Source organism: Mesoplodon densirostris, chromosome 11 (genome assembly GCF_025265405.1).
Source record: "Mesoplodon densirostris isolate mMesDen1 chromosome 11, mMesDen1 primary haplotype, whole genome shotgun sequence".
Taxonomy (NCBI): Eukaryota; Metazoa; Chordata; class Mammalia; order Artiodactyla; family Ziphiidae; genus Mesoplodon; species Mesoplodon densirostris.
The window spans coordinates 76,256,345-76,270,596 of NC_082671.1; the positions used below are offsets into that span (position 1 = coordinate 76,256,345).

General features: G+C 40.5%; 1 protein-coding gene across 2 annotated transcripts in view; it reads right to left on the reverse strand.

Moving 5' to 3' along the window:
* Window positions 1-14,252, reverse strand: part of POLR3B (RNA polymerase III subunit B) — a 113,642-nt gene that overhangs the window by 18,179 nt on the left and 81,211 nt on the right. For both annotated transcript variants that reach the window (XM_060113129.1, XM_060113130.1), the window contains exon 23: window positions 14,028-14,170. In XM_060113129.1, coding sequence (XP_059969112.1) covers window positions 14,028-14,170 — 143 coding nt within the window. The remainder of the gene's footprint in view (window positions 1-14,027; window positions 14,171-14,252) is intronic.

The window sequence follows — 14,252 nt, forward strand, 5'->3', positions numbered from 1 at the left end:
ACACTCCCCTGGATCCTTGAAAAGGGGATGGACTACAAATAAGCCATATCTAATGGAAGCTGTTGTGAAACAATTACTGATTCATACCTTAAATGCTTACACAGCATTTCAGATTTTAAAATAAAATTTCATCCCCCGGCTCATGCTGGCGTCTCGACTCCATTGTTTATAGCACAACCTCCTGGCAGTGAACTGCAAATACACCAGTTTAACAGGCCCGGGAACACTTAATGCCCTCATAGGGGCCAAATGGGAATTAGACCACAGATTACACTACTGAACTTTTAACAAATGAAAACAGACAATAAGGAAAAACTGGAACACAGAAAGTTAGAGCAGAAAGGTTCTACAGATACCCAGTCAATAAAATATTACTCCATCACCGTCAATCTTAATTTCAAGTTGTAAAGGTAAAGAATTTAGGGAGTCTCAGGAAGCCACAAATCTCACCACCAAGCCACACAGGAAAGGCAAATCTGGGGATCCACTGCCACGGTTCTCTGTGTCACGGCCCCTACACTGGAGGCTCTTACACCAATTTGTTATTTCTATTTCTGTGGCCTCGCAGAACACGTAAATCATTTTAAGAATACCCAGCAAAAGTCCAGTTAATCTGATAAATCACTCTTAGAAAGTATTTCTAATTGTAAACAGCAACTCACTTGTTCAAAAGTCATTTGTGGACTTTTTAAAAAACTAGTCTTAGTGTAATGGATCCATCTCAATCCAAATAGGAAAAAAAAAAAAAAAAGAACGTGAGAAAAAAGATAAGAAAACTAAAGCATTACATTACCATATAAAGACAGGAAAGCAAGTAACAACTGGCAAAAGACAACTGTAATAACATCTTTAATCTGAGATCTGTTTTTGGTGTGACTTTAACGTGTTGAGAGCCAGCTAGCAAAGGGTTTTCTCTTTTGTTGATAGCCAGGTCTCCCCTTAGGATCACACTCTGCTTCACTTTTTAATTTAAAAAATTTTTATTTAGCAAGTCTACCTTCTATGTAACCACTTTTGGATTAAATTTCTCACTCTCAGGTTGATATATATTTTCACTCTTCCTTTTCTGAGTGAGAAAAGAGAATCATTTCCCTCGATGCCCTCAGTTAATAAGCTGCATGACAAATGCTGTGACGGAGGCGGGGGATACGAAGAGGTTCAGGGACTTGAGTCCACTCGAGAGGTGTCCCACGCAGAGGAGCCTAACTGAATACTGACCATGAAAACACCTGGATAGTTCAGCTTACCACGTTCTAATGCTCTAAGAGATGCAGAGCAAATCAGGCAGTATGTCCTGCTGAAATAACACTAATCAGACTCTAAACTGCCTACTTTTACACTCTGTGAGTACGTTAGACAAGACTTTTCGTTTCTGCAGTTTAACACTCTGTCACTAAGCAAAGGTGAAATGATGTTCCGATGCTTCTCTATCAGTCCTAGTGCAAGAAGAGGGTTGGTGTTTGGTGAAGGAGTGATCACTGTATTAATGCCCGGTATTAATGAGGTTCATAAATGGGGGCCGGGGGGACGTGATCTATAACGGGCTCATCACCCCTTGGACGCTCAGACCTGTGTAGGGTGGGACATCCTGGAATTGGGTGACCTTAATTTGTCTCTGTGCTGTTCAACTGATATCGTTACCTTTGGGATAAAGCACCACTTTCTAGTGAGCCTTAGCTGTTTGGTCTTTGGAATGGGAATAATTAGCACCTATCTCATGAGGCAATTGTGTTAGAAGAACAGATGAGCTAATGTCTGAGAGGTACTTTAAGGTCCTCAGAGAAAGGCGGCATCTAAATACAAGGAATTATTATTATATAAGAAACCTAATTACTCTCAGCAGGAAGCAAACTAGCAACGCAAAGGAGACCAACTGAATGAATGGAAGGGGCAGATGCAGTTGCACTAACTGTGGCTGAAGAGACCGAAAAGCAGCTCACTCCGCCGGGCTGTTCAGATCATTTCACACGATCAGGATGGTGTCTCCTAACAACTTCAGAACTTCACAGGACCTGAGCTGCGGATTTCCAGGGCAGAGTAGCTTGCTGCTGATGAATATGGTGGTAAACAGGGCCGAAGAAGCAGGAGGAATGCTTTCAAGTTCGACTGTTCGTGTTAAATAAGAAATGTTTCTACTTTGAACAAATGCATCTCGATAAGCCTTTACATATTCAGAAATGTAAATCTCTAAATCGAAACGTGACGGCTAACACAGGTGGTTACTCCTTTCCTCCTTTCCCCCTTTCCAGTTATTGAATTAACCTTCTTTTATTCTCACACCACCACCTTAAATAATCCCAAGGGGGAGGGGAGGAGACAAAAACTGTTGAATCATATTAGCTTTGTTCTGTTGTTGAATCGCTTCCAGATCTATCACATCACTTGCCATATCCCGGTTGACATAATTTTAATTCGGCTCTTCCTTACATGTTAACAGATAAATAATGCATAAGAAAACTTGATTAGCTTTCTTATTAAAACATCACTCTAAATGAGAGGAGGCGCTAGAAGACAATACAGTTTTTACACGGCTTTCCCATGAGCAGTTGAATGGTTTGATGTGATAAATTTGCATAGTCTGAAGCACACAAAGGGCTGATTAATTGAAACCCTTACAATGCTTCTGGAAGCAGCTATTGTAAAACAATAACCATAGGAACTTTACAAAATACACATGGCTGAATGTGTCAAGAGCTTAATAAAATGTGTTGAGGCTACACTATTTGGAAACAGAATTGGAGATTTTTATTCTGGGCCATAAAATACTAAACACCCTAATTTCAAAGCTTTACTAGGATATTTACTGAAAGGTCAGAGGGTTACTGGCTAGCTACCGAAGACCAAAATTTGTTCTTAAAAAACTAAATTAAATAAAATCTTCTCGAGGTGTCTATGTGGACAAAATCATCTTGATTTCAAACATTAAAGTAAGAGCTGCCAGAACTTCTTTTTGGAACAAAACTCTGAAGGATTGTCTGGCATCATATACCTTATCTTGGGGCTCACACTGTTAGCTCCATCGGCCCCCTTCTCCCCTCCCACTTGGAGTCTTTCATTCAAGCAGGATCAAGCAAAGTAGGGAGCCAAAGACATCCAGACTTTGAAGCTTCAGACTAGCAGAGGGGATTTTAGACAGCCTCAAGTGCTACATGAGTACAAGGTGTTATTATTATTACTTTAATCAGAGTCTTTTCATTCTCTCAATTTTAGAGAACATAATATAGGGAATGGAAATAACAAGTGAAGGTCTGGAAAAGGCAAAGGTTTTGCCCAGCCCTGTTTAACAAACAAACTTTCCTCTTGGCTTTTCTGCCACACACAAATTAATATTTTCTTACTTCCCACAGCCTCTTCATACCTACTGTATAAAGATTCTTTAATGTGTTGGAAAGTCAGGGTACACTTTTTTTTCTTCTAATAAACATTCAGTTAATAAATTAATTTAACAGGTTGCTGAATAACTTTTATTAATGCAAAATGGAGGCAAGTGACCTTATAATGAAACTTTTGTTGAACAAGAGAGGGCCAAAGACGAACCTTCCAAACAATGTTATCCATAAATGCATAATCCTTATGAACTGATACTGTGAAAAAACTGCATTTAGTAAGACTATATTTCTATTTTAAAACAAAGTTTGACTTCACTGCACTTAAACTAGCTGTCTGAGGATTTAGGGGGCGATACTGAGGAGTGTATACCATTATCTCAGATTTGCAGTTATTAAAAAGCTTCTGTTTGCCAGGACAAACACTCTTGCTCAAATACAGTTTTTCCTCTCCTTTGGAATACTGTTTGGTATTGCTGCCGATTCTGTGATCTACAGGACCTTTGTTGGAGGTGCTAATCCTTTTTCACATGAGAGACTGAGAAATGTTCTTTCAGAGAAGTGATATATTTGCCTTTTTTCCCCCTACATCAAAGGAGTCCACTTTTTCCTCCCTCATTGTGAATGGCAGCAAAAGTAAGAGGAAATCTGGAAATATAATAATTTGGTTTCCTGAGCAATGAAATGAAATTTGACTTGGGGAATTCCTTAGGCTGACAGATAATTTTTGTTAAAGGATTAAAAAATAAAACAAACAAACAAAAAACCCAACTGAGCAGGAAATCTGCTCACCCTTCTAATAAATGCTCTAACCATCATAGAAAGCAAGGCTCTAGATAAAAGTGTTTGCCTTTGATGAGCTCCCTTCATATAGAACTTATGCCAAAGTTCAAGAGGCTTACATAACTTATTTTGATTTTAATGAGAATTCTAGTTCCAAACATGACTCCAATCAGCATTCTATGTGAATGTGTCTTCCTATCTTTAACTCTATCTATAACACTGATCAAGGAAGAATGTGAAGAGAAAACATGAAGAACATTCCAGACCCATCTCTGCTCTCTTTTCCCCTGTGGAGCATCATTATGCATCTATTATGTAAGTCATGGCTTCACTCTGAAGTACCTGGAAGTCTAGAACACTTGGGAAAGGAGATCAAGATTTTGGGGTTCTAATATTTTCCCACCGCCACCCGAATTTAAAACAAAACTAAACTTTCCTTCCTTGGTAAACAAACACACAACAATTTCATAACTTTGGTGCACAGGTTATTACTAAATCATCTCACCTTTTCCAATATTTTGCATACTACTAAAGGATGAACTGTTCTCGAGATTCTTGACCAAAGGCCAGCTCCTTTGAGGGGGAGCTGATTCACTGCGCATTTACTGATGAGATGCGCAACGGACCTCACAAAGACCCAAAGGACGAATGTACTTCATTAAAATTCTTTGTATTTCTCATTGGAAAACTATGTTGGAATTCCCTTATCTAAAAAGTGTGCTGTGAATGGATATTACCTGCTTTTCAGGCTGGAGGAGTCTTCACGTTAATTGTGACACCCTCTTCCTTATGGAATACTTTCTCCTTCCTCCACGCTTGGCTCTCTCTGCTTGGTCCTCCTCCATTACCCAGGTCACAGAAAGTGATGCTGTTTACTGGGTCTGTCACATTTTTAACAGCTACTGATCAAACACTTTCACTTCTCCAGTGGGGCTTCTCTGTCTGATCGATTACATTCAAGCTTTGCTTATTACACAGCACTGATGCTGATTCCCAACTACTTAGTACTGACTCTCTTGCCCCAGGTCACCCACTTATTGCGGCCTCTTCAATCTTCTTGCTGAGCTTTTATAACATAGAACACATAGCTACCGATGTTTAGCTTCCTCTTCACATTTATTTCATTTAGCTACTAATTATCCTACCACCTTTGAAGTGAACAGGCTTGAGCAGGAGAGACACTCACGTTCCGTGAAACTAAATTTTCAAGTCTCCTTTAATTGTTAGAGAGGATATTTTAAGAGGCATTAGGTACAGAAATGCCATCTACGTAGTATGCATATACAAGAAGAATTCCTAATAACAGCTTTGTCAAAGTAAACTTTTAACAAAAGACAAAAATCAGGCCATCTGCAGGGCCACATCGCTTTCTAAACACTGAGAATAACAAATTCAATGCTCTAAATGGAAGGGGCAAAAAGAGATGGGCATAAAGATGACCTACATCAGAACAATCTTTATATTTTCTCATAGAGAACACACGTGTGTCAGCTTGCAGGAGATGTTACCTATATATATATATATATATATATATATATATATATATATGTAATTTCCAAACAACTCTATATTTCAAGAGTAAAAACTAAGTTCAACTAACTACTGCACTTACACTGGTGTATATCTAGACCAAAACAGAAAGAAATCACTGTAGGAGTCACGGTGAGACACATGAAATTTTCATCAGCTCATTTCATGACAACCACAATAGCATAACCGACATTGTGGACTATTCTCCATTTCATTCACATTTTTACTTGCTGGCATCCAACTCTTTCAGGCCTCATCCAGCTCATCTTTGGGTCCCACACTTAGGGCTGGGCTACACGGCTCCATATAGTGGCCGCCAGCTGTGCCTGCTGCATGTGAATATTCCAAATCAGCTCCCCGCCAGCACTGTCCAAGCCACTCCCCTCAAGTACCCCTCCTCTTCTGGCTCTAACTATCACATCTAGCCAGATGAATCAGGAGAACGGGAGAAGTGGAGAACTCAAAAATTTACTTTCTCTTATATATGCTCAAATTCTTGACAGATTTGGGATTTTAACCAAAGCTACCAAGCCTGACCAGAGGACCAATTAAAGAAGGGAGTGGGGACAGTGTTTTATAATGAGGTGATTTTAGAAAGACAGGAATACCTGAAAACACAGCTCTGTGTAGGAGTATATCTTAATACGGGGATTTGGCAGACATTTCTAAAACAAGGTATGTGAGAATAGTGCTTCCCCTGGAGTGGTGGCAGAGGAGTGCTATGTGAAGCTGCTTATCCAGGAAGAAAGGGAATTTTGTGTCTCATTAAGGAAATATTAGAATTAATATTTAAATTACTAATACTAAATATAACATTAAGAAATATTAGAATTCTGTCCCAAGGAAAGGTTGTGTCTTTTCCAAGGGGAAATCTCAGGAAATATGGCAACCCTGGGGGCAGAGTGGTAATGGGATATCAAAAGAGAAAAGAAACACCTCAACTGGAATTAACAGAATGAGCAATGCACTTGGAATCAGAAATCTGGATTTGAATCCTGACTCTGCCAACACTAGGCTGTAGTAGGCAAGCAAGCTACTCACAACTCTCACTCTCAATCTCCTATTCTGTATAGTAGAAATAACAATACCAACTAGAATTATAAAGGTTAAAGGATGGAATATAGATGAAAATGCTTATAAACTATTAATACACAAAAGGTAAATACTATAAATGTAGGTGACTCCCAAATTTTATCTCTAGTCCTAACCTCTCCCTGGAGCTCCCGACTCTATATCCAAATGCCTACTCAACTCTTCACTTGGAGTCTAATGGGCATCTTGAACCTGAGGGCCAAAATCTCAACCCCTGCCCTTGCCTAACTCCAAAAAAACCATTCCTTCCCCAGTCCTCCCCTTCTTGGTAAATAGCCCTTCCAGTTGCTCAGGCCAGAGAACTCACCCTCAGTTCCTGTCTTTTCCTTCTCCAACATCTCTGCCATCAGCAAGTCCTGTTGGCTCTAATTCCAGAACATATCCAGAATCCATCACTTCTCTCCAATTTTCCACTGCTACTGCCCCTGTCCAAGCCACCGTCCTCTCCTCCCTGGACCACTGCCACAGTCTCCCTGCTTCCCTCTCTGTTCCCCTCCAGGCTGATCTCCATATGGAATCCAGGGTGATTTCTTAAAATAGTAATTAGATCTTGTCACTCCTTTGCTTACACTCACCACCCAACAGGCCTATTGGTTCCCAACATATTTAGTATGAAGTCCAAACTCTTTCCTTTGGCCACAAGACCCTGTAGTATGTGCCCCATCCTTTTTCTCTCATTATCTCAAACGATGTTCCTCCTCATGCACATGCCTGGCCAGACTGGCCTTATGTCTATTCCCTGACTATGCCAAGCTCACTGATACCTCGGGGCTGTTGAACTTCACTCTCCCAGACCCTTGCTTCTCTGGCTCCTTTTCGTCCTCCAGGTCTCAGCTCAAATGTCGCTTTGTGCAAGAGGCCATCCCTGACCATCAATCCACAGTACACCCCCTCTCCCTGCAAACCAGTCACTCTTTCACATCAGCCTTCATCTGCAGCACTTATCACTATCTTAAATTATTGTGTTTGTGTTTTTATTTACTTCTTTTCCATCTGTTTCCTTCCCTAAGAAAACACAAACCCCAGGAAAGCAGAGACCCTGTCAATATTTACCACTGTATTCCCAGTATCTAGAACAGTGCCTGGTACATAGTGAAAGCTCCAGAAATGGATCAATTAATTAATAATATAAGCACTTGAGATGATCTTGCATCATCTCAAGTTCAACAAGACACAGAGTTGCTTTGTGATCAGTGCCCTCATTTCCAGGCTTAAAACCAGTCACTGTGGCCTCCTTCCTCTCCTTGGCTCTCTTTATTCCTGTAGGTCAACACGTTGCACTGATTTGCTCTTTACTGTTGCTCCCCATTTTTTCTTTCACAGGAAAAAAAATCTTTATCACAGCCTTCCAAGTCCAAACCCCACCCAGCCTGCCTTCCTTTCCTGCCCAGCCTGCAAGAGAAGACAGGGGACAGACCTACCAGCAGTTACCTTTACTGACTGCTGGCGGTGCTCCAGGCGCTGTGCTCCCTGCTTTACACACATCATTTTGTTTAATCCCAGTAACAACTCCTAGGAAACCGTCTCCATTTCAAAGGGATAAAATTGCTCACTTAGTGCTCAGGACCTCTACCTCTTTGCTATACTTTTTCTCAACCTGAAGGCTTTCTTTGAATGTTGAACAGAGGTGGCCATGAAGAAAAGGGGAAATGTGACCGTTCAGAAAGCCCACAAGGCAGGGCAGGGCTAATGGGTATACATTACAGGAAAGCACACTCAGGCTCAATATAACCATCTGAACGGTGCCACCACAGAACGGCTGCCTCAGAAAGCAGCAAGGGCCCCCCCTCCACAGCTCATGTGCAAAGTGGAAAACCATCTGCCAAAAATAATCTAAAAGAAATTCTTATACTGGGGAAGATGGATTTGGGACTAGACTTCTAAAAGGTCTTTTTAAACTCTGAGATTTTGTCCCTATCTACAATAAGCTCTCAACTTCTCTCTCATGAATGGTCTTCACCATACAGTTTAATATTTAACTATATGTAATCCTTTGTATTCATCTTTTTGCCAACTCCTTAGGGGCATTAGCCAAGGGTTGAGTTTCCTTTCTACCTCCTAGAGAGCCCAACACGGTTTTGAGCCCATGGCAGTGACTTAAATATGACCAAGTGGATTTCTTTGGGCTGTCAAGGCAGATTCTCACTGAAGCCCAGGGCGCACATATGGGTGGCATGTGCATTTAGCTATTTTGGTTGGAAAAGCTTCAGTGGGCTTGTGTGGCCAGTTGGCCAGTTAGGACTGGGGAGCTATAAGTCTAGGGTGATGAAAGCCCTGGTACCAGTCTGGATAAAGATGAGACATTCCATTTCTGATATTTACTAGGAAGAATAAGTTATAGTAATTTGGGGAGGGAAGATTTTGTCTTGTTATAGCTGTACATTTAAGATATTTAATTATTCCACAGACACATTGAGTGAATACCATATAATATGCAAAGTGCTGTGATGGGGGCTTGGGGGTGGTTAAATAAATTAGTAGGGCACGTTTCCTATCCTCGATAAATGTAGAATATACTTAACGTTAGCAAACAAGGTATTCTGATATTTAACAACATATCCAAATATTTTAAAGCTATTTTTGAATCTTTACAATTTATATATAAATGAAAAGAACTTGAAAAAATAGGCTTCTGCTACTGTCATGCCTCTGACTTCAGATGGGTGACATTCAAGGAAAGGATCAAAATGGTAGACCTTAGTTACAATAATAATCCAGGGAAAAGATAAGCTATTCTCAGATAATTAAGAGTTGACAAAATGTGGTTAACACTCTTCTGATAATTGTTAGCATTTATGTCATAATTCTGAGTGTGTGAACTTTAAACATTTTTAACTTAGTTTTAAATCTTAGAAATGATTAGAACAACCAAAAAAAAAAAAAACAAAACAAAAAACAAAACAAGGTACCTTGGAGGCAAGGCTCTGGTCAGCAGACAAAAGGTTGGTGCTCTAAAAACCCTCCTCACCTTTTATGAAAATAATTTTAACTTCAGTTCTATAAATTGCAGAGAAAAAAAACCAGGCACACTAAGCATTCTTGTGTTGAAAATTCTCGAATAATGGACATATGGATTTCCAGTAAACAGGGCAGATGAAACACATGTTTATCTCTACTCCTTCTCCAAACCTCACCAACAGGAGAGTTGACAGAATTAAGGTATAAACCTATAAGGAAAAAGAATGGACAAGAGAGAATTTTGAAAGCTGATGAATAGAGGAAAGAACAGTAAGTGACTTGAAAGAAGGAGAAAAATACACCTAAGTACCTGCAGCAGAGGCACGAGGAAGTGAGCTGACTCAGCCCTCACCGCCACTCCAGGGAAGGCTCAGGAAATAGCCACAAAGTGCTGGCAAAAGGGGGATGAGGTGTGGGGCTGAGAGCAGCAGGACCGACTCAAAGGCCCCCCCATCCATCAGCTATTCCAGTGGGCTCTGCGTTAAAAATGTGTCTGGACTGATCCCTTCTCACCACTTCCCCCACCACCAGGCTTTTCCCACTCACCACCTGGGCTCTTAAAACAGCCTTTTAACTGGTATCACTGCTCGTTCACTCGCCCTATCACATTTCTCATCTGCTCAGGCCCCTCCAGGGGCGTCCCTCTCCCTCAGAGTAAAAGCCGAAGTTCACAGCGTGACCATCGAGGCCTCACCTCGGACTCCCTCTGCTCCGGCCACACTGGCCTCGCGGCCGGGCTTCGAGCACTCCAGGCTGGCTGCAGCCTCCGACCTTCCTTTTCCCTCCACTGCGCTTCCACCTGAGAGGGTCTGCTCCCTTACTGCTCTCAGGGCTTTCCTCAAAGTCATCTTTTCAAAGAGGTGCTGCTCCTCGACCACTTTACTTAAAACTTCAGGACTACCCACTCCTGCCCCACATGCTTCCAATTCTGCTCCCCTATCTTTTTTTTCCTTTTCTTCTCAGCACTTAACATTCTCTCTCTTGCCCACAAGAATGTAGGCCCCACAAGGGCTGGGATTTTGTCTGTTTTGTTCACTACTTATCACCAGGGCCTAGAATAGTACCAGACACTTAGGAGATACTTAATAAACATCTGTAGAAATATATGTGTGTTTAAGAAATCATCAGAACCCGAGTTTCTATTCTCCACCCCATACAGCCAAGAAACTACCCTTTTACCCCAAAACTTACCCGAGAAACTGCACCACAATGACCCATGATCCACGGGCAGCAATTACAGCAGAGGGTGGGGTGAGGGGCTGGCCTGATACAGAGGAATTAAGTGAAAGTGATTTCTTATAGGGCTGCTTAAGAATATTATTTAGAAATACAAAGATGAAGATGAGACGAAATTGCTCCTAGGAAGCAGAATTGGAAGAAAGGCAAGGATTTATGTTTTTCAGTAAAAGCCACCCTTTTTTGTACTATTTGACTTTTTTAAGCCATGTGCATTTATTATTTAATAAAAAAATTATACTTAAAGGAAATAAAAATTATGTTCAGTTAAGCGTCCTATGTCATTCCTCCCATTACTCTGTTAAAGCTTACATTACCTATTTTTTTGTTTGTTTGCTTTTTTTTCCCCCAATCTTTTCAATAAATCTAATGAAGCTGTAGGAGAAGGAAATATCAAGGGAATCTAGGCTAATCAGAAGGTTTTACCCTTGGATTAAAAGCCATCTGGAAAAGGCAAACTAGCAAGATAAACTCCTCACTACAAGTGAAAGGTCATCCAGACCCAGGAGGACTTTTTTCAGTTTCATATAGTGATGTACTAGTCGAAGGCCCCTAAGAGTGAACAGACCTTTAAAATCTGCTACGTTTCAGATCACTGCAAGTTGGAGACCACTTCTATCAATGAACATTATCCATATCATATTAATTGTTTGCAAAAATGCCACAGCACAAAGACCTGTTGACATTTTACCTAGCGGTCTGCATTCACAGGAACTTACTAATCAAGTGTGGTTTTCATTTTCAAAAGTAGCACGTTGATTATACTGTAACATATATACACTCATATATAATATACAGATTAAAACCTGGGTAAAATCAATCCAACAAGAGTGGGGAATCTGTTCCTTTTCACTTTCCCCCTACCTTCAATTCATTCATATATTCAACCGTTAGCAACTACCTACTAAGTATCTACTATGTGAAAGGCTTTTATGAGAATATAAAGACACGGTCCCTGTCCTCAAGAAGTTTAGTGGAGTGAGAACACAGTGGATAATCACTGAAATGTACTCCAGCCTTCAACTCTTTACACAATACTCTGATGGAGTAACGCACAAGGATCTGGGCTTCAAGTTTGCAAACTGATTCAGAGTGGAGATGTCCTCTTATGGTGTACATTCTTGTAAAGCTTCCAGTGCCAACATTTTACAAGGGAAGTATCAAGCTTTGCTCTTGTCTAGTAAGTCAAGTAAAATAGAGGCTGTTAACAAGGCCATGGCTACCCCAGAAAGACTCAGGAGTGTATCTCAGAAATTGTCAAGACCAAGAGAGGAGGAGAAACAGTCTCAATATAGAGAATTTGACTTTCACTAGTAAGCAGTGGAAAATATGAGAACATCAAGGTATGTTTAAAAACACTCAAAAGTTAAGAATTAGCATCTTAGGAAACTGTATGAAGTAGAGGTGTCAAATTCACATTTATAGAGGGAACCAATTCTTTCTTATAAAATACTGATAGGCTGAAATAATCTTGTGTCTGTTAACTGAACTAACAAATGCTTCTGATGAAACAGTATCTTAGTCTGAAAGTTTCATTGATGGAATGACAACTAAGGCTAGATTCATTTGACCAAACAAATTGTAATACTTGATACACCTGCTTGGCAAATAAACAGTCAAAATCATCAAGAATACATTGTATAATTATCCTCAAACCAATCAATTAATAACAGGAAGATACCATACCATCAATTTATAAGCAAAGGTGAGGTTCAAAGTTAAAGAGTGAATGAATAACAGCCAATATTAATGATCACTGCTCTCACTTCTTGAGCACTTACTATATGTCGGGCACAATCCTAACTGCCTAACAATCAGGATAGCATAGTAGTTAGTTAAGAGCATGGGGGCTTCCCTGGTGGCGCAGTGGTTGAGAGTCCACCTGCCAGTGCAGGGGACACGGGTTCGTGCCCCGGTCTGGGAAGATCCCACATGCCGTGGAGCGGCTGGGCCCGTGAGCCATGGCTGCTGAGCCTGCACGTCCAGAGCCTGTGCTCCGCAACGGGAGGGGCCACAGCAGTGAGAGGCCCGTGTACCGCAAAAAAAAAAAAAAAAAAAAGAGCATGGACTCTGAAGCCAGGCTGCTAGGGTTTAGAAACGAGTTCTGCCACCAACTGGGGACCTTGGGCAAGCGGCTTTCTGTGCCTCTGCTTCCTCATCTATAAAATGCAGATCATAACAGCACCTACCTCCTGGGATTGTGTAAAAAACAAATGAGTTAGGAAATAAAATGTGCTGAAGACACTGCCACACACACAGTTAGTGCTACGAAAGTGTTAGCTGCTGTTGCTGTTCTTAAAACTAGTAAGTGGCAGACAGATAAAAAATTTAAACCCCAGGACAAACTTAAATACTAGGTATATACAGACTAAAAGAGACCTTACTGATAATGAGTTAATCAATAGTGACACAGTGCACACATTTCTTGAAGATAAAAAACAAAACAAAACAAAACAAAAAATGAATGAAAACCCAGCATTAACCATCAATGGAAAGAGTGAGGCTCGCCAGTGGGATGAGATGGAGAAGCAGCGTCTAGGAGAAGGATCACTATGCGGGGGGCACAGCATTGCACTGGAGGCGGGAGATCAGGGTCCTAACACCAGCTCAGTGACTAGCTGGGCAGCCTTGACTGGCTGCTCACCAAGCGGAGTGTGAACTTCCTCATCGGTTAAATCAAGGGGCAGATGAAGGTATCTTGTGGTGCTGACATCCTATGATACTATGCCCCAACAGAACATACAGTATTTTAAATATATAACTTTCATAAAAAATAGGTATTACTATTTATTTCTGAACAGCCACTTGTACTTTAGTAGGTACATCATCTAGAATGTATTTATAATTACCATTTTGGCTCAAGCAGTTGTAGAATGAAATAAATAGCACAGTGAAGCAAAACTATGGTATATTTTAAAATTCCATTAAAATATAAACAGGTTAATCTGAGAAATAAAACAAGAATACTTCTGATAACACAGTAATACCTTTTCAAACATACTAAATTTTTCTAATGAGCAGAGTTATAAAGTTCTTATATAAAGTGGTTAATAAATACACTACTATAGTTTTATAAAAAAGTTGAGAAATGAAACAACTTACCTTTCTGTCCATGACGACTGCTGAATTTGTCTCCAATTTCTGGACGCCTTGTCTGTCTCAGCAGCATTTTGATCAGAAAAGCATCTTCGGCATTCGAAGATATCATCACTTTTTCAATATATGAATCCGTTGCCCCTTTGTAGCTAATATTAAGAGGAAGTCACTAAAGCAGAGTTTTCAAACTGCCCTTTGTGAACCTATCACCCTGGCCATATTTCATGTAAT